The sequence below is a fragment of the Oryx dammah genome, unplaced genomic scaffold (genome assembly GCF_014754425.2).
Source record: "Oryx dammah isolate SB20612 unplaced genomic scaffold, SCBI_Odam_1.1 HiC_scaffold_10, whole genome shotgun sequence".
Taxonomy (NCBI): domain Eukaryota; kingdom Metazoa; phylum Chordata; class Mammalia; order Artiodactyla; family Bovidae; genus Oryx; species Oryx dammah.
The window spans coordinates 56,765,599-56,787,720 of NW_024070194.1; the positions used below are offsets into that span (position 1 = coordinate 56,765,599).

The 22,122-nt window shown below is 39.8% G+C and overlaps 1 protein-coding gene across 1 annotated transcript in view; it reads right to left on the reverse strand.

Moving 5' to 3' along the window:
• Positions 1-22,122, reverse strand: part of MYO3A (myosin IIIA) — a 154,572-nt gene that overhangs the window by 113,364 nt on the left and 19,086 nt on the right. The window contains exons 3-5 of the mRNA XM_040248540.1: positions 21,492-21,596; positions 20,795-20,894; positions 5,760-5,836 (exon numbers count right to left, since the gene is read on the reverse strand). Of these exons, the coding sequence (XP_040104474.1) occupies positions 5,760-5,836; positions 20,795-20,894; positions 21,492-21,596 (282 nt within the window). The remainder of the gene's footprint in view (positions 1-5,759; positions 5,837-20,794; positions 20,895-21,491; positions 21,597-22,122) is intronic.

Here is a 22,122-nt window from a genome sequence, read left to right on the forward strand (position 1 = left end):
AGGTGGCCAAAGTATTGGAGTTTCAGCTTCAGCTTCAGTCCTTCCAATGAATATTCAGGGTTGATTTCCTTTAGGATTGACTGGTTTGATCTCCTTACTGTCCAAGGGACTCTCAAGAGTCTTCTCCAGCACCACAGTTCAAAAGCATTGATTCTTCAGCACGAAGCCTTCTTTATGGTCCAGTTCTCACATCCATACATGACTACTGGAAAAACCATAGCTTTGACTATACTGACCTTTGTCGGCAAAGTGCTGTCTCTGTTAAGCTACAATCAGGTTTTTTTAAATTCCACTAATCACAGGATGTCATTGAAGAACAAGAAAAAAATTTTTACATGTTGTGAATGCCAACTCACAATATAAATAAAACATAATCTGGGGATGATGGCAGGTTAGACTTCTTATCATTTAACTACAGTAATATGAAATGAGATACAAAGTGAAAGCAATCTAAGATCCTGTCTAGAATAGCGTTTCACCTTTCTGACTCCACTTAACATCAAATTTAACACATTAAAACATCCTTATGTTGGCACAGTGGGCGAATTTATGTCCCAATGTACCCATGACATTCTTAGTTTATGCTCACTTCCCTAGACTCATTATAAATACCTTCCCGGTTCACTCTCCAAATTGTCCTGGCTTGTACAATAAGTTACATGATCACCTATCACAGCCACTGTCTCCCCTTCACCACGAAACACACATACTCTGGGAAGGATGGCTTTACATAATCAACAAATGCTACCTTTGGTCTAGAATTTAATTGAAAAGGATGTCAAATCAAGAATGCCACTTTTCAACTTATAATTGATTTAAACAGCCTTGTTTACCTTGTTGTTTTCTAATTCTTAGAAATTAGACCTAATAACATAGAGCTGGTATTTATGCGATGTCTTCATTAACTAGATAGTTGATTATTCAAAACACATTCTTCAACAATTCTAGGTAAGTGGAAATTTACTGAAGTATTGCCAATCATTCAAAAGTTGGCAAATGCTTATTACAGAGAAATGAATATAATATGCACAAAATGTTAAACATATATTTATAGGATAATTTGAAAAGACCACAATGAACCTTTCTCTTTTATATATTATTGGTTGGCTGAGCAGCAAAGCAGTTTCAAACCATGTTTGTGCTACAGTAGGCTTATTAATGACTTATCAGTAAAATGACTGTCTAATAATTGCATAGTAAGGAGTATTAATTTTAATTATTAACTCATTTATTACTCTAATAGTTGTATTTTAAATAAAAATATTAACTTTACTCATAGAGTGCTTCTAAGATCTACTAATCAAAACTGTTTATACTAAGTGACAAACTTAAAATATAATAATAGCTTTGTTACTATAAATTAGTATATTAAAACATAAAACTAGACTATTAATTATTTAATAGAAATCATATAGTTATATTATAGTATTTATTATAGTAATTATTCATATATGCAGATAAGATGTACAGTTTGGTATTACAGCTAGATGTTATTAACTTCTTGTTTTTAAACTTTTCACAAGCTTTTAAAACACTAGTAATATATCAGAATTGAAGAAAAAACCCACATTTGAAATTCTTTTATTCAATTTTGTTTTTTATATGACTATACAGTCTACACATATTTTATTTTAAAAGTTCCTTAAGATAATTTATCCTTTCTCCATATTTTACATTACACTTATATTTTAACTTTTTTTGCAAGTAGTAATTAAATTAGTATCAAAATAGGAACAGCACACCAGGACTTAATCCTCCAGCAAATTTAATTCTATGATTTTGCAATATTAATGTAGTATTTAAATTACTTCTCTTCCTATCACTCCCTAGAAAGATGTAGGCAAATAGCAGAGCTTTTCCCAAAGATGGCAGAGTTTTTAAACATAAATGTTTTTTTACTGATAAATATAACTAAAAAGATTAAAAGCATTAACATTAAAGTGACTGTGGAGAAAAGATGTAACTCTAGAAAACTTTTCCTCAACTATTTTAGCAGTTTTTCTACATCTTCCCACAGGTGATGCTCAGAAGAATCTTCCGGGGTGTGATGTGGCCCTAAGCAGAGATACTCAACATAGGACCTACTAGAAATATAGGTTAAAAGCCTGCATCTGATTTTAAATAAAGTCAAGGCTGTATATTGTCACCCTGGTTATTTAACTTACATGCAGACTACATCATGTGAAATGCTGCGCTGAATGAAGTACAAGCTGGAATCAAGATTGCGGGGAGAAATATTAATAACCTCAGATATGCAGATGACATGACCCTTATGGCAGAAAGCAAAGAGGAATTTAAAGAGCCTCTTGATGAAAGTGAAAGAGGAGAGTGAAAAAGCTGGCTGAAAACTCAACATTCAAAATACAAAGATCACAGCATCTGGTCCCACCACTTCACAGCAAATAGATGGGGAAAGAATGGAAAACAGTAAGAGTCTTTGTTTTCTTGGGCTCCAAAATCACTGCAGATGGTGACTGCAGCCATGAAATTAAAAGACGCCTGCTCCTTGGAAGAAAAACAATGACAAACCTAGACAGTGTATTAAAAAGCAGAGATGATTATTTTGCCAACAAAGGTCCGTATACTCAAGGCTATGGTTTTTCCAGTAGTCATGTATGAGTGTGAGAAATGGACAATAAAAAAGGCTAAGCACCAAAGAATTGGTGCTTTTGAACTGCGGTGCTAGAGAAGACTCTTGAGAGCCCCTTGGACAGCAAGGAGATCAAACCAGTCAATCCTAAAGGAAATCAACCTTGAATATTCATTGAAAGGACTCAAGCAGAAGCTGAAGTTGAAACTCCAATATTGTGGCCACCTAATGTGAAGAGCCACATCATTGGAAAAGACCCTGATGCTGGGAAAGACTGAAGGCAGAAGGAGAACGGGACGACAGAGGATGAGATGGTTGGATGATATCACTGACTCAATGGACGTGAGTTTAAGCAGACTCTGGGAGATGGTAAAGAGCAGATGAGCCTGGCATGTTGTAGTATATGGGGTCACAAAGAGTCAGACAAGACTGAGCAACTGAACAACAAAAAAGGCACTTTTATATTTCTATCCAACTTAAAAACAAAATCTAAATATCATTAACAGAGATATGTGCAACCTAGATGTCCACTGACAGAAGAATGCATAAAGATGAGGTCAGTTCCGTTCAGTTCAGTCGCTCAGTCGTGTCCGACTCTTTGTGACCCCATGAATCGCAGCACACCAGGCCTCCCTGTCCATCACCAACTCCCAGAGTTTACTCAGACTCACGTTCATTGAGTCAGTGGTGCCATCCAGCCATCTCATCCTCTGTCGTCCCCTTCTCCTCCTGTCCCCAATCCCTCCCAGCATCAGAGTCTTTTCCAATGAGTCAACCCTTCGCATGAGGTGGCCAAAGCATTGGAGTTTCAGCTTCAACATCAGTCCTTCAATGAACACCCAGGACTGATCTCCTTTAGGATGGACTGGTTGGATCTCCTTGCAGTCCAAGGGACTCTCAAGAGTCTTCTCCAACACCACAGTTCAAAAGCATCAGTTCTTCGGTGCTCAGCTTTCTTCACAGTCCAACTCTCACATCCATACATGACCACTGGAAAAACCATAGCCTTGACTAGATGGACCTTTGTTGGCAAAGTAATGTCTCTGCTTTTTAATATGGAATATGCTATGTACTATGTGTTCAGTCACTCAGTCATGTCCAACTCTTTGCGACCCCATGGACCATGGCCGCCAGGCATCTGTGTCCATCGGAATCTCCAGGCAAGAATACCTGAGTGGGTTGCAATGCCCTCCTCCAGAGGATCTTCTGGACCCAGGGATTGAACCCACGTCTCCTGCCTCTCTTGCATTATAGGCAGATTCTTTACCACTGAGATACCAGAGAAGCCCATAAAATGGAATATTAGCCATTAAAAAGAACAAAGTTGGGTCATCTGTAGAGATGTGATAGACCTAGGGTCTGTCACACAGAGTGAAGGAAGTCAGAAAGATTTTAATGCATATATGTGGAATCTATAAAAGTGGTACAGATGAACCTATTTTCAGGGGAAGAATAGAGATGCAGACTTAGAGAAGGTACACATGGACACAGCGGGGGAAATGTAAGGTGGGATGAACTGGGAGCTTGGGATTGACATGTACACTACTATGTACAAAATAAATAATGAGAACCTATCGTATAGTACAGGAAGCTCAGCTGGGCACTCCGTGATGACCTAGAGGGTTGGGATAGGGAAGCAGGGGTTGGAGAGAGGCTCAAGAGGGAGGTATATGTGTATATATATATATATATATGTATTAGCTGTATATGTACAGCTATGTTAGCTGTAAGCTAATTCACTTCATTGTACAGCAGAAGCACAGCATTATAATGCAATTATATTCCAACAGAAAGTGTATTTAATGAAAACGTAGGGTTGCGAGTACAGCTCACCCCTGAGCAACACATGGGTTAAGGGTTCCAATCTCCTGACAGTTGAAAATCCACGTACTGCTATCTCTGCCTCAATAACAGAGAAACTGATATATGACTCACCCAAGGGCAGGAAGCTGAAACAGTTTGGCTAGAACCAGGACTCAAACCCTGGATCTTTTGAATTCACACGTTGTGAGCTCTGATTAAATACAAACTTTTCCCCATACTTAGTTAATTTAAAGATCTGTAAAATGAGATTGGGGATTAGTAGATACAAACTCGGAGAAGGCAATGGCAACCCACTCCAGTACTCTTGCCTGGAAAATCCCATGGACGGGGGAGCCTGGTAGGCTGCAGTCCATAGGGTCGAGAACAGTCGCACATGACTGAGCGACTTCACTTTCACTTTTCACTTTCATGCATTGGAGAAGGAAATGGCAACCCATTCCAGTGTTCTTGCCTAGAGAATCCCAGGGACGGGGGAGCCTGGTGGGCTGCCGTCTATGGGGTCACACACAGTTGGACACGACTGAAGTGACTTAGCAGGAGCAGCAGCAGATACAAACTACTACGTATAAAAGGAATAAACCACAAGATTCTACTGTACTGCTGCTGCTGCTAAGTCGCTTCAGTCATGTTCGACTCTGTGCGACCCCACCAGGCTCCCCTGTCCCTGGGATTCCCCAGGCAAGAACACTGGAGTGGGTTGCCATTTCCTTCTCCAATGCATGAAAGTGAAAAGTCAAAGTGAAGTCGCTCAGTCGTGCCCGACTCTTAGTGACCCCATGGACTGCAGCCCACCAGGCCCCTCCATCCATGGGATTTACCAGGCAAGAGTACTGGAGTGGGGTGCCATTGCCTTCTCTGACTGTACAGCACAGGGAATTATACTCAATACCTTGTAATAACCTATAATGAAAAAGAATATGAAAAAAATATATATATATGTATAACTGAATCACTTTGCTGTACAGCAGAAACACAACATTGTATATCACCTATACTTCAATAAAAAAGAAAAACGGTTAAATGAAAATACAGGTACTATATTTATTGACAAAAATTTGCAGGTAAGTGGACCTGCAATTCAAACCTGTGCCATTCCACTGTAGTTTCTCTCTACCTCATCTGACTTATTCATTCAGTCTTTCATGTATTCATATATTCGCTCACAGCCCATTTATCATCTCCCATGTCACTCCTCACACATGCAAATATCTCACATAAAGACAACACAACTGACATTTTCTTCCAGTAGATTGTAACACACATATGGAGCTACAGCGTGCATGAAAACAAAACTCAGAGAGGATCAAACACACCATGTATCTCCGTCAAAAAAACTCTAACCAACCTCAGGAGCCATCCAAAATGGCGTTCCTACAGATGTGTTCCGATGGTGCCAGGTGCTGGTGAGTTGAGCAGACACGCCTGGAAGGAAGAGACGAGACTTACTTTCTTGTATTCACTACTCAGGTTAAGGAGATTTCAACTGCAACAAATCTGCTTACAAACAAATATGATTCTCTTACAGCTGCCACTGGACTTGAACTTCATCTTAAGGCATCCGAACTCAGGATGTCTGCATAGCCAAGACATACAATGGTCCTCCTATTTTCTATTTCTCGTATCCAAACCTGTTCAAACTTAAAGCCCTATGTCAAGCTTAAATTCCCCCATGCTGATGAATCTGCTCCAGAGTACACTAATCTCTACAGCCTTGACTTTCTAGATTTTAAACTATTTGTCTGTATTCCATATTTTTGCACATGGTTGTGATTTGAATGGTAGGCTCCCTTGCTCCTTCCTCTCACTACTAATGCAGAAGGAAATGGCAACTCACTCCATTATTCTTGCCTAGAGAATCCCATGGATAGAGGAGCCTGGTGGGCTGCTGTCCATGGGGTCACACAGAGTCAGACACGACTGAAGCGACTTAGCATCAGCAGCAGCCCACTACTAAATTCTAGTGAACTGGATTGTTTCATACGGTGGCATACACATAGAAGGTGACTTGTGAATGCAAATAAAATTATTTTCCATCTATCATCTTGGGACAAATCACACCTGATGGGAAGTTTCAAATAAATTATTGGGGTTGACCAAAAAGTTCACTCAGGTTTTTTCATAAGCTGTTATAAGAAAACCTGAATGAACTTTTGGCCAGTCCATCACATCTATTAATATTTAAACCACATCAATAGGATCAGTTATTTTCCTTTAGCAAGACTATACACAGAAAGATTACAATGAGGAGGTTTAATGAAATATTTCAATCTTTTCATCCCATTAATTCTACCTGGTTAGATACAATCATAACTGGCTCTTAAGAAAATCCAGAGTTTAGTCTCCCTCCTCACGGCTCATACTTCTGTTCCTCTGGCTGCACGATGCTTCTTCCCTTGACCTCACTCTGGACTTCATGTTTTTTAGTTGCTAAGTCATGTCTGACACTTTGTGACCCCATGGACTGCAGCACGTCAGGCTTTCCTGTCCTTCACTATTTCCTGGAGTTTGCTGAAACTCATGTCCATTGAGTCAGTGACACCATCCAACCATCTCAACCTGTCTCTCTCTTCTGCTTCTGTTAGTTCCAAATTGTGAACTTTAACTCCCTGACATCCTTGCTTTGAAAAGTACCTCCTGGGTGTCACATTTGTTTTAGTCTCTGGCTGTTTGCCTTATAAGTCAAGTAGAACAAAGACACTAATTGAGGTTTAAAACTGGATATATCTGATACCTCCAAGATGAGGTATCAGATTTAAAGGTCATGAAAATTCAAAGGTCATATTCAGTCAAAAGAGCCTTTCACTGGTGGAAATATACTTGAGCTGAGGGCTAAGTGGTATGTTTTGGTTCTACATTAATTCTTTCCCTCAAGGACTTCCTCCACTGATGTAGTAAGTGGGATCTTGGCCTAAATGGGATCTGTATCTAAGCCTTCAAATTTTGCCTTTAAACATTTTATTATTTGACAGAAAAAATATCCTCATGAAATTGTTTTTGAAATTCAGAGAAGATGAACTAATCTGAGATTGAAGGTTCTCTTGAATATTTCTAAAAGATGATCTGAAGAAAGGGAATAAACACTTAACACACGTTTCCCCAAAATGCACATCTCTCCCCAAGTATTTCAGCTTCCAAAAAAATTAAATGTTAATCTAAACATTTCATCTTGTTTTTTTCTATGAATTAAAGGCATAAATAACTAAGCTTGACTTTTATGACAGTATCTGAGTACAGTCATTTATTTCTATAAGTAGGAAGAGTAAATAGATTTTAAAGAAATTTAATTTAAAATTGATTATAAATCTATTAAAATTTATTCTAACAGTTTCTAATGATTTATGAAAAGTCAAAAATTTTATTTTTCCCTTAGTAAACATTTCTGTTTCAACTTCATAAAGATTCTGTAAGAATTCAAATGTCATTTAAGCAAAATGTAAAAGGGGTAGAAAATAAACATGATTCAGTAAAATATCTAAAGTTCTGCTTCTGGCAAGAAAGTGACAGACTAATCATTTGATAGTTATTTCTTCTTTCTGGAGATAAAGAAAAGATGATGTCACTTAAATTGGCATTTTTCAGCAAGCAGTCATGCCCTGGTGTTTGAATTTACAGATATGGATGACAGGAAAGGGCCATCCCTCCACATTCCACAGGAAATATATGGAGAAAGATGCTGAGAAGTTCATTAGGATGTATTATGGACCCAAGACAGACCATTCAGATTTTCTCTTGGAAATGTGAATCTTGAGTGGAGACAGTCAGCCAGGGAGGTGACTAGAGCAAGTCACCCAAAGTCGGGGCTCTAAGGATTAGCCCAAGTGATGCTGCTCCAGGTGACGCTGTTCTGGAGGTCCAGGGATGCCACAGCCCTTTCCTAGGAGGCCAGATCGCCCAGTCTCTCCCTTGACTTTGTACGTCACTCAGTGCTATTTTCAGTATCATTGCCTAAGTGGGTCAGAGTTAAGTTTCTGCTGCCTACAATCAGAACTCTAATACAAGAACAAGAATGATTTTATAAATAAAGGAGCAGATTAACAAGGGTAATGGCCAATAATAATGAGTTTACAAAGCCTACGATCATTAGGTTTTATATTAATATGAGAGTATATTACTTTTATCTATATTAATATAAATTTAGAATTTTTTAAAGCAGACATCTGGCCTCCAAACTCCTTTCTTGATCACACTATTCCAAACAACAAGGAACTTCTGAGCAAGCATACCTAATACAGACATAGACTACTTTCCATATGTTTTCAGATATATTGATAATACATTATGAAACATACAATGATAATTTTAAAGGATGGTATTAAAATATAACTATTATGAATATTTCATAATTAAGTTGGCTATTTCTTCACTCCAATGGTATATCTGGGATAATGAGTTACGATGCTAGTGGTGCAAGTGAAAGTGAAAATCACTCAGTAGTGTCTGATTCTTTGTGACCCCATGGACTGTCTTCAGGCCAGAATACTGTAGTGGGTAGTCTTTGCTTCTCCAGGGGATCTTCCCAACCCAGGGATCGAACCCAGGTCCCCTGCATTGCAGACAGATTCTTTACCAGCTGAGCTACAAGGGAAGCCCAAGAATACTGTAGTGGGTAGCCTATCCCTTCTCCAGCAGATCTTCCCAACCCAGGAATCAAACCGGGGTCTCCTGCTTTGCAGGCAGATTCTTTACCAACTGAGCTATGAGGGAAGCCCACAATGCTAGTGGAGTGTCATATATTAAGAGTTTTTTGGGATCCTGCAGAAAGGATGTTTTACACCTGGTCCCTGTAAACTGTATAGAAACAAGAAAAGTTTAGACTGGAATGTGAAGCAGGAAAAACAAAAAAGTCTCAAAATAAGTGAAAAAGGAAAAATTCAAGTAAGTAGAATAAGAAACCCCTGGGTCTGAAAATATTAGATGATTCTCAGGTTAAACACAATACACACACCTATGAAAGAGTGACAGAGGATGCATGTTTGTTGAATGTTTCTGCAATAACTGTTAACCCCAAGATCATCTTTCCAACAGAACCAACTTCAGAGATAGAAGGCAGCTTAATGGTTAAAACATCTCACATCATCATTTTCAGGTTAGTAAACTTCAGCTGGACAGAAAAGTGAGTTTCCTGAGGACAAACAGCATTTTTACTTAACATAAATTCCCACAAGAAAATTAGCTAATAAGGTATAAAAATGCAAAATTCAGTTTAAGATGATTGACATAATTACTTTAAAAAGCAACAAGAATCCAAATTATGAGATCGGGACCTGCAGGAAGTAAATAAGTTTAGGAAAATCAACTTGTACAGAGAGGAGCTAAGGGAATAAGTCACCAAAGTAAACAGTTATATAAGCATGTCAAAGAAGAAGAGGCCGAAGATGGAAAATTCCAGGCAGAAAGTTGGGATACAGAGAAGATAATAAAAGGAACAGAAGCCAACAAGAGATCGGGCTGAATGGAAAACAGATTAGAAGAGAGGGCAATAAGCCATTAAAAGTCAAAGCCACAGGAACATTAAGGAGGTTTGTGTCAACAATTCTTCAGCATTTTGCTTTGATTACATTGCTTGGGAATTATTAAGTCCTTCTAATAAGGCTTCCTGCGCTGTTTGATGGCTGGGCAGCCACCCTGTCCTCTATGGCTGACGTCCTGTTTCCAGGGTGGGGGAAACGTGCAGGATTTATATTTGTGGTTAGGACTCAGATCTGAGAGTGAGAAGAAACATCAGATATGTGGTTTCCAAGGTGGTTCAAAAAGACCAGATGACTTCAGGGAACTTGATTTGCTATAACCACAGGAAAAGACCCTTGACATCTCAAGGGAGCAAAGGGAAGAGCTTGGGGTTTTGTTGTTAAAAGCAAAACACTACAGGGATAAGAACTGGTAAAATTTACTATAGCATCTAACACCCTCATGTTGTTGGTGAGGTTAGGACGCTGTGATGATTAATTTTGTGTGTCAATTTGGTGGGCCCTGGTGCCCAGATATTTAGTCAAATGTCCTTATGGATACTTCTGGGAAGGTGGTTTTCAGATAAGAATTAGCATTTATATCAGCGGACTTTGGCTAAGACTGACTATTGTCCTTAATGTGGATGAGCCTCGTGCAGTGAGAGACCGTGATAGTGATCTCCACCAGATGAGGACTTCTGCCAGCTGACAGCCTTTGGACTCAACCTGCATTTTTTCCTGGGGTCTTCAGCCCACCAGCCCCCCATCAGATTTTGAAGTCATCAGGCCTCCACAGTCACAGGAGCCATTTTCTTAAAATAAGTTTCTCTATATACACACAGCACACATCCTGTCTGAGCTGTGTCTCTGGAGAACTCTGACAGATGCAGATATCAGTGCTGAGAGTGGTGCCAGAGGCACAGAATCTTAAAGATGAGTTTTCTGAACTGGTCCTGGGGTTTCTGGAATTGACGCTTAAATCTGATTAGATTCAAAGACATTAACGGCTCCATTTCCAGGAGTCAAGAGAGCACCAACAATCCAAGGCATGATATGGCAATAGAGATACACAAAATACCATCATTGAATACGTATAATTAACCACTCACTAGAGGAACAGATCAGCATGACCATGTATATGATATCTCTGAACATTTTGGTCAAATGAATAAGTATATTGAGACTGGCTTGTTGCTTTTAATTTTGCCGGACAAAATGAGGAAAGAAAAGGATGAGCTCAGGGATTCAAATTCCCAGTAAGTGCTGCATGACTGACCCAAAAGTTTCCACGTCTGCCCCCAAAAGAGACCCTTCTCTCCTGCAGCCAGATTTGAGACTGATGAAAACCAAACCCAGAATCTCATCCTGCAAGTGGCTGGATTAAGATGCAAACTGAATTCCCCCAACTTCAAAGGGTGTCTACCATTAAAATAAAGGCACTGACTGGGAAGCAATGGGATCCCGAAAACTGGAATGCAGGTGTGTGAGAAGATCCTATTGAAGGTGGGCTCTGAACACCTAAATTCTGATCAATCTTCTCTGTCAGCAGAGGTAGCCCATGTGAGGAGATTAACCTTGCCTTTGCCCAAGGAAACTACCTTAATGGTCTCCTCTTAATATACATCCACCCCATTTACCTCTCTTTGCTCCTAAACCTATAATCAGACTCTAGTCCCACAAGAACCGTACAGGTGTGGCACAAAGAGCTACTTGATTTTTTAAACTTTATGTAGATAGAAATTCAGAGAATATGTGTGGGAGTGGATAAGGATGTGGTATATGGTAGAAGGAAAAACATACAACTTGAATCAGGCTAAAGTGACTGATATGAGCCCACTAAGCAGACAGCTTACCCCTAACATTGCATCTAACAAGTTTGGCTGGTTGGCTCAGACATGGATCAAAAAGTGGCTTCCAGTAAATGAACTTGAAACACCAGAACTGGTTCACTCTAGAGGAAGGGATGCAAAGACTTACGATGACCGCAGTGTTAACGGGGGGGGGGGGGGCGGCTATCACTTAAGACCTAAGATCTCACATACCACAGGGCAGCTAAGCCTGTGTGCTGCAACTAGAGAAGTGCCCATGCACCAAAACAAAGACACAGAGCAGCCAAAATTTAAAAAATAAATTTAAAAATGTAAAAAGAGGGGCAGAGAGGAAAGATCGGGTTTCCCCAGTGAGAGAGGAAGAGGCAGCAAGTTGTCCTGGTTCTTGCCTTCTGTTCTTCTGTCCATTCTAGTCCCTTTCGTCCCGTTCTTCTTACCCAGGAGACTGCCTCGTGAATCTTATTCACTTCTGGAGCTAGTTTGCGGTTCCTATCCTTACAACTGAAAGACCCTTGACCAAGACATATAACTATCTGTAACGTAAAACTGCTTAGTTCAACTTGAGAAAATATTCAGTCTGAAACACTGGAGACCATAGCTTCAGCTCGAACCACAAGGTCTAAAATAAAGAGCCCATTTATTCATGGTTTTGCTTTACAAAATGAAAGAATTTATAAATGCTTTTCCTTTCAAATAAAATAAAGGTCACCTCTCTGAAGTACAAAAATAAATTCAAGCTGAGAAAAATATTAATTTTTTGTATAGGTATGAAAATTCTCAAGCTCTGCCACTTTTAAAAATAGTTCTTTCCTCTAGTTTCTTTTTTTTTCAATATATCATTTCATTATATAAAACACTAGTTCTCCAGTTTTCAAGATGCATAACATTCAACTAACAAATACACACATTTGGTAAATATATATGTGTACATATTACATAATCTTTAAACATGTACATAAACATCTTTAGACATCTGTATTGTCTCCAAATTTTCTCCATAGTTTACATTTTTTGACATAATCTCAACCTTCGTGAAAAGCTGGCAAGAGAAGTACAAATAATATTCTTTCCTCAACCATATAAGTATGTAAGTATGTAAACCACAGAATGTAAGTGGGCTTCTTGATGCCTTTTCACCTCCAAATACTTTAATGTATGATTGCTACAAACAAGGATGTTCCCCTACATAATGGCAATCCAACTAATAAAACCAGGAAATTTAACACTGATCCCTTTCTACCATCTAGCCTACAGACTTCATTCATATTTCATCAATTGTCCCAAGTACCCTTACAATAAAATATGTCCTTCCAACGAAAAGATCTAATCCAGAATCACATGCTGCATTTAGTTGTCCTGTCTCTTTGCTCTCCTTCAATCTAAAGGAGTTCCTTAGGCTTCCCTTGAACTTCACGACCTTGATACTTTGTAGGATTTCAGGCTAGTTATTTTGTAGAATGTTCTTGAACTTGGACCTGTCAGATACTCCCTCATGATTAATAATATTTTTGGCAGGACCATCATGGAAGGGAAGTCTCACTGTCTCCTATTAGGTGGTACGTGATTTCCACTTGTCACATAGTTGTATTCACTTTCTATACTTGGTTAAGTCTGTGTCTGCCAGGCTTCTAGCTTGTAAAGTTTTCTCTTTCTCTTTTGTACCTAAGTATCTTATGCAGAGGTACTTAGAGGCTAAATATCCTATTTTTAATAAAAACTTAACTCACTAGTTTAGCATCCACTGAAGTTTTTGGATGAATTATTACTATGTGCTAAGTTGCTTCAGTCGTATCCAACTCTTTGTGACTTCATGGATTGTAGCCTGCCAGGCTCCTCTGTCCCTGGGGTTTTCCAGGCAAGAATACTGGAGAGGGTTGCCGTTTCCTTCCCCAATTATTACTATGATAGGCGCCAAAGATAATTTCAAAAATTTCACTATTCCTTCTACATTCATTAGGTTGGCATTCTTCTGTAAAGAAAAGCTTTAGATTTTTTCCATTCATCTGTTGATGTCTGTAAGTATGCAAGTATGAATTCATGGATCTCTACTTTATTTAATAGATACCATTATCACATCATTATTATCATTACTTTGATGTCCACATTGTCCCAGATTTGGTCAGTGACAATCACTTCAATGTGGCTTCTATGTCCTTTTGACATTGTCTCCATCATTCTTTGAGCTTTTCCTTACTTCTTGGCACATCAAGTTCCAGGCTCAGCTTGCACAGCCTTAAAAAAAATCAGTATTTTCCCACAAATCCTTGCTTCCTATTAGTTGAGAACTGTGTTTCAAAACTAAGAGCTAGGTACTTGATGTGCTTGCTCTTGGGGCATCAAACACGCATGTCCTTTTAGTGGACATAGCCAGATAACTGGTACACACACACATTAAATTTATTTTTATATACCTCTCTGTATATCGAAAACCCTGAGTTCACAGAGACACTTCCAATGCAATCCAGAATCATGGGGTTCAGTTCTCTTTCCATATTCATAATTCTCATCTCTAACAGTAAGAAGTCTGACTCCCACTGATCTCAGTATATTTCCTCGTAGTATCGAGTCCCCTTTATGTAACCTGTCCCTTGTCTCCATGTAGACCCCCAGCCACACAGATCCCCTTCTTACCCAGTTCAGGCTCTGACAACTTGACTGGGGTCACCACCATCCCCCTAGAGAAACACTCTCTTTGTCCCCTCATCTAGGACTCAACGTCCCAAGCCAAGCCACCACTGCTCCCACCCTCCCACCAAGGACACCCTTCTCACCCCTTTCAGGCCCAAACCTCATGCTAAGTTGCACCCCGACTCCCATGATTACTCGGCCCCACTGAACAGCTTTTAAGTGATTCCAGGAAAAAGGAAGGAATGGAGGGAACTTCATAGTTTTTAAGTTCAGGTGGACCTGCGTCACGTGATGCTACAGAAATGGGTTATTAATGAATAAGTCACAACTTCTCTTTGACCTACATTACTTATTGGGGATTTGGCCTAAAATTGGGCACGTGGGTACTAAGAGATTGAAAGCCATAAAATACTCTGTCATAAGAACGATGTCTAAATAAATCACAAGAAGTACATTTTGTACTTTTGTATTGAAATGTTAACTATTCCATTAGAAATGAAGGTCCCCAGAGAGAAATCTGTAGAAATGAGAACTGAGTACTGCCTTGGTCTCTCCTTCATTTCCTATTCCAAATGAGGACTGCTTTTTCAGACCTTAGTTGACTTGCCTAAAGGGGTTTCTCTCCTGGGAAGTCATGTTATTTATTGATTGATCGTATACCAGTGACTGTTAATGTATTTCATTAATAATGTCTGCAAGCTCACTTGTCTTTTTATTCCCTGAGGCAGCTGGTGAAAGTCTAGCCCACTTAAGAAGAAAACAAAAGGTTTTCTTAAAGGCTGCACTTATAACCAGCACTAGCAAACTGAATCTTACTATTAGTGTAATTAAATAGCTTGATATTTAAAGTTAAAACCCAATCGACTCTAGCAAAGGGCTATTAAAAAAAAAAAAAAACAGAAAGAGGCACCAATTTTGGTGCACCAGATTTTTTATTATTTAGCAACTATTTAAATAAAGTATTTGCTTATCATTTTTCAAGTACCCACTATATGTACAATACTGAGCTAGGGGGGAGGTGGCAGTATTATTTTACAATAATGTTAATAGTGCAGATTTTTAGAATTATAAAGTGTCAATAATTATACTAAGCAGTTCACCTGTATTATCCCATTTACCTTCCCCAATGATCAACCATATGAGATAGACACTGTTTTTCTTATTGTTGTCCCTGGAGATTTTAGGTGACCTTCTCAGGGTCACAGAATTATATGGAAAGTCCTGCTTCCCATTCACTCCTTCATTTAAGAGTATTTACTGAGCACTTGCAACATGCCAGTGCCAAACTTGGTTCTGGGGACAGAGTGATAGACCAAACAGCATGCCATCCTGAACCTCACACTTTAGCAGGGAGAGCGGCCAAATTAAACACATGATTACAATAGAGTGTGACAACTGGCTGGCTGAAGAAAGGATACAATGCACGTATACAATGGACTATTACTCAGTCATTAAAAAGAATTAAATAATGCCATTTGCAGCAACATGGACCTAGAGATAATCATACTAAGTGAAGTAAGTCAGAAAGACAATGACAAAAATTGTATGATATTCCTTATAGGTGGAATCTAAGAGAAATTATACAAATGAACTTATTTACACAACAGAAACACATCCACAGACTTCGAGAACGAATTAATGGTTACCAGAGGGAAGAGTGAGATGGAGAGGGATAGACCAGGAGTTTGGAATTGACATGTACACACTGCTATATTTAAAATAGATCACCAACAGGGACCTACTGTACAGCACAGGGAACTCTGCTCAGTATTCTGTAACAAGCTAAATGGGGAAAGAATTTGAAAAAAGACAGATGTATGTATGTATGTATGTATCTATATATATATATATATATAACTGAATCACTTAGCTGTATACCTGAAACTAACACAACATTGTTAATTAACTATACTCCAATATAAAATAAAAATTAAATTTAAAAAATGAAAGAACAGAGTGCTGGAGAGGTTCTCAGCCAGGCAGACAAAAGTCACCTGGGTACAGCAACGAGGGGAGGCTTCTATGCAGGGAAAATCGTGTTTGTAACTGGTCACAAAATTCAATGACGTTATACTTAGATACACAGCGAAAATGTAATTGTGATTTCTTCATTTGGTCTCTCACTATTATGGCCTCTCCTATGCCCCTACCCAGGGGTTTGCCAGGTAGCTCAGTGGTAAAGAATCCACCTGCCAATGCAGAAGATACAGGAAGACATGGGTTCAATCCCTGGGTCAGGATGATCCGCTGGAAGGGGAAACAGCAACCCACTACAGTGTTCTGGCCTGAAAAGTCCCCTGACAGAGGAGCAGGGCAGGCTACAGTCCACGGAGTCACAAAGAATCAGACATGCCTGAGTGACTAAGAAAGCATGCCTCTATCCACTGGCTGGGAGAAGTAAAGCTTAGACCCAAATCCTAAGTCCTTTGAGAAAGAATTCATTCTCCCTTGGATGAAAGCCCTTGCTCCATCTCTGCCTTCGCTCCATCTCTGCCTTCACTCCATCTCTCAGACGGCAACCCTTCTTCCCTCCTGAAGATGTTACTGTCTGTACAGGATGGGGGATGGCTTATAAAACCTTGTGTGGCTTATAAGACCTTGTGGAGAGGAGAAGAGGGAGGGTCCTGGGGTGTGGTGGGTCTCCAGTCTCTGGGGCCATGTGTCTTTCCCCCTGGCCTCCCATGCCACAGTCTGCATCTGGTGAGCCTGTGGCCTGTTCTCCTGCAGGCAGGCCTTCCTGCAGAACTTCCTGGCACATGAAGACTCAGCTGAGGCAAACAAGGGTCTAAGGTCTGGCTGTGATTCCTATTCAGACCTGGCCTAGGTGATCTGCTCTGTGCCTCACCACCCATCCTGAACAACCCCCTCTAGAAACTCCCCAGCCAGATTCGAGTTATTTTTGGGTTAATGGGAACAGAGGATAAGAGTCTGGAGAACTTTGGCATGCCTGAGTGCTCCCTCTACCTAATCAGTCTCCACCTCCAGGTCAGGACCACACGGTCACTGCTGTCTGGACTGGCACAGACTCTGCAGGGCCCTCCTCTGGGGCATGGAGTGATGGTGGTGGAAAGGGTGAGGTTAAGAGCTCCCTTCTGCCCTCTTGTCACCTTCACTTTTCAAAAGCTCATTTCACTGTCCCACCTCCTTCTCTGCTTCACTTTTTCACAGTTACCCAAGAACCAGAAAGAGTTTCCATCTTCTTTCTGTTCACTCTTAAGGGAAACCCTATGATGAATTCTTGGAATTTCCCCCTCCATATTTTAAAGAGAAGATAAAGCAATTTAGACAGACCTTCCTGGGGAGACAAACTGGGTCTTGCTATACACTCCTATTTTTTATTTATTAACCTCAGCCATCTTACTGCATTCCTTCTGAAACAAATCTTAACCTTCCCCCAGAGAGAGAGATGCCTCTGGCAGATGGGTGAAGATCACATTCTTGCATAAACAAGAGAAAAGCATGTTAACCAATTTTGAAGTACTTCCTCCAGCACATATATAAGAGCCCTAACTGAGAAAGAGGGTGGGTACTTTTAAGGGACTGAAAGAAGTTGACCTGGCCCATAGGTCACAGGAAGAGGGAGTCCTTCACGAGCACCAAGGGGTAAAACAGGTGTTAATCACTAAGTGCTTACTCCGGGGCAGCCGAGAGGACCGTAATGTCTACAGGAAACCACTGAACAGAACACGGAACAAGAGAGTGGCCGGGTCAGCTGAGCTTTCTGGCTGCAGAAGGAGTGTGGACAATGGTCTGGAAGGAAAGGAACGAGACTGGATGCAGGGGGTTAGTAAGGTGTAGCTGCAGGAGCCCAGGTCAGAGATAACGGCGAGGACCAGGGACGGGTGATAAAGACGTGGTCTGGGGACTTATAATAGAGAGAGAGAAGCTTGTGACTCACTGTAGATGCAGGAGGTAAAAATAATGGGTAGCTCAAGAATCAGAGATTTCTGACATTTCTGGCTTGAGCAACAAAACAGATACTAAGACTTTTTCTAAGACAAGAAACTCTTGATATGAAACAGATTTCCAGGGATGGATGAGGTGGTGGAGTTCCATTCTGAACATTTGGAGGACTGGCAGCCATCCAAGTACAGATCTTCAATATCCGATAATGAGCATACCACACACTTTATGAGGTGAGAAATTAAAATAAAAATGTACTCTAAACCCCTTTACTCCCAGCTGTGGCCTTCGCTGAAAATCTGATTTAAACATAAAATGAGGACATTGATTTTCAGTTTGATTTGGCAGTTTGGGGCTCTTAGCACATCTTATTTCTTCTGCCCTTGAGAAATTTTACTCTGCATGCACCCCCATCCTCAAGTTTTAATCCATATGAAAACCTTAAACCATTTTAGGTGAGTTGAATCCATGTCCTTTTATGATGGAGAATACAGATATAAGCATTGTTCTATATGCAAATAATAGCACTTTGGTATCAGACACTAGGAACACATATCATAGGCTTTTTTCTAATTGATGCTGACAGCAAAGTCTTTAAGTCAATTAGTATAAGACCAAAGTTCTCATTTTGTCAGCTTTCCAACTTATGACTACTTTCTAAAGATATCGTAATAAAGGCCACTTTACTTATTATCCAGGTGTATATTTCTACTCTGAACTACTCTGGAGGGTGTTCCAGAAAGCTGCTTTTCTCAGAGTGACTGGTTTATCAAGGTTTTTTTGGGGGGTGTGTGTGTTACTAAAGAAGATGTTTATTTACACTTGTTTTAACAAGTCCCGTCAGGCCTAGCTCAGCAGGTAAAGACTGCCTACAATGCAGGAGACACAAGAGACGCAGATGCTATTCCCAGGCTGGGAACATCCCCTGGAGAAGGGCATGTCTACCCACTCCAGTATTCTTGCCTGGAGAATCCTATGGACAGATGAGCCTGGTGAGCTACAGTCCATGGGGTCGCAAAAAGTTGGACACAACTGAAGTGACTGAGCTCATGTATATTGTAGCCATATTTTAGAGCAAGGGAATTATAAGAGCTCAAGTTAAATACTAAGTTCTCCATTTGGGTCCTTTAAGAGTGGAGCCAAAATTATTCTGAGGAGAGTCATGGCTCTGTCCATGGTACATTGAAGAGTGCTTTTTATTGTTGTTTTTTAGAATTTCAGGCACAATTTCTTATTAGTAGCCTAACTCGGCCAGATTATTCAAACGCGCAGCTCTGAACTCAACTAGTAATACACACTAGCTGCATTCACTGTCAAGCTGCTCGTTGGTTTTCAAATGCTCAGCTGAGGAGAAAAAACCACACGTGTGGTCATTTGAAAGATATGCTATTCAGCTGTTCCTGTCTAGATGCTCTGAAGTTCATTCCTAGGTGAAGCCGGATCACTAGAGACCCACACACTTGGATATTAAAACAATTCATTTCTAAAGTGACTTGATTACTTTCCCTAAGCTTCATTTCCCAGTATTCAAAGTGAAGGAAGATGCACTCATTCACTCAACGATTACTCACTGAACTACTCTTCCCAAAGTATTAAGTCTACTAGAAGACATAGTCCCACTTCTTAATGACCCTGACTATCTACTAATATGTGCTTAAGTATCTTTACCTACATATAAAGACCAAAAAGACCATTATCATCCTATGTGATAAGCAAAGAAATACAGGAATATACAGAGGAGAGACCTTCCCCAGCTTGAGTGCAGGAAAGGGAGGATGACAACGATGCCGACACATCCCAGAATAATGTCGCCCACTCTCTCTGGTGTCGAGTGTTACTGGGGATCCAGTGAGGAGAGGGGGAGAGAGCTCTGTCATGACTGGAAGAGGAGGAGCAGAGGTGTCAGCTACGGTGCCCCTGGCTCCAACACGGACACTCTCAACTGGCTCAGTCAGTGTGGAAATGTATTATCTCATGTGACAAAAGGTCCAGAGACAGGGGAGGCTCAGAGCTGATTTAGCGGCTGGGCTGTGTCACCAAGGACCCTTCTTCCCATCTCTCAGGGGTCGGGATGGAACATCTCAGGATAGAACCAGGTGGTTGCAGGCATCAGAGTAAAACACAGAAGGTCCCAAGGAAGAAAGAGACCATCTTGACTTGAGCTTCTTTCTTAGAAGGGAAGATACCCCAGAGACATTTGAAGATTTCCTCTCCTGTCTCAAAACCCTGGCTTTGGGCACCTGCCCATCAGTAAAGCAATCAACAGTAAGGGCCGTGTGCTACCACTTAGACTCAGTGTCCTCATTTGGAGCCCGTCTGTTTTAGAGAATTGACCGCATACTGCTCCAGGGGCATTACAGACACACACTGGCTGACTTGAAAGAACTCATCCTTTCTTCTAGGAATCTCTCATTTGCCAAAGTTTTAAAAATCTCGGCAACTTTCTTACCTCAATTAGATAGTTTTGTTTTTTTTCTCTACTGTCAATGCCTAGAAAGTAAGGCTGATGGAAACTGATCAAATCATACTACTCATTTTGCAGCTCAAACTCAAGCACTTCAAACAAAATTTACCAAAATCTACGAGTTTAACTCCGCCTTCAGTGGTTAACAGGATGTTATTTCCTTTTATATCACGGTGGATAGTTTTGTTGTTATGCAGATGCTGAAGTCCCTGGAAGAGGAAAATAAATATGGTGACTTTTGAAGGAAATACCAAATAAAATCACATTTTATTTCAGAAGGATGCATTTATACAAAATCAATAGTGAACACATGTTAAAATTAACACTCAAACCTTCGTAAATGTTTCGCATTGAGTTAGTCAAATCAAAGTATATCATGTCCACTTTGGACTGAAAAAAATTTTGAAAAACCAGGGCAAACTCCTGGCCTTTAGGAAATATTTTATTTAGAATGTGCTAAACTCAATAGAAGAAAAATTCTAAATACTTATTCTAAATAATGGCTGTTAAAAATAAATAAATAATGGCAAATAAAAACCTATTTGTAAAAATATACAGTATCTACCTTCATCATCATTGATTTCAGAAATATACCTAGGAGATCAAAACTCAGGATTCTGTAGACACAGGAGGGTAGATTTTTAGTGGAAAAGAGGAATTAGTTATGCTAAATATTTCAGATTTTGCATCTTACTCTTGCATCAATAAATACTAATGAAGTGTTTTTTCTAAAAATAGGATACACATTTTTTTATTTAACTAGAACTGCCTCATAATTAATGCACGAATAATTTAAACTGCCTTACCAACAGTGCTTCACGTAAAATATAGGCAATTATGGGCTCACTCATTCTTTTGCCCTCCTTCAGAAATCCTTTCACAAGATCTGTCACTGATCCTCCATTGCACAGCTACAAAAGAATATTCCAAAAAAAGAATATTTTTAGATATTAAAATGGATGTGACATTTTAAGTACTTTCTATATAAGGTTTTCTCAAAACATTTAAAAAACCTGTTCCAATTTTTTGTTTCAAATGATTATTCCCATCATTGTTATGATTTTATAAATGAACATATAAACTTGTATACAATCAATTATTGGAACACAGTTTCCATACAAATTAATTTTAGAAGAGAATCTGGAGAAGCACTGGGCTTGATTTTTAAATTCAAGGATAAGAATTATGATTCTACAAAAATTTTAGGACCTAGAGCTCTTAAAAGGACTTCCCTGATAGCTCAGTTGGTAAAGAATCCGCCTGCAATGCAGGAGAGAGCTCTTAAAACTACTCTTGATAACTGACGCTATTGCTGTTCAGTCGCTTAGTCGTGTCTGACTCTTTGCAACCCCATGGACTGCAGCACACCAACTTCCCTGTCCTTCACCATCTCCTAGAGTTTGCTCAGTCTCATGTCCATTGAGTCAATGATGCTAT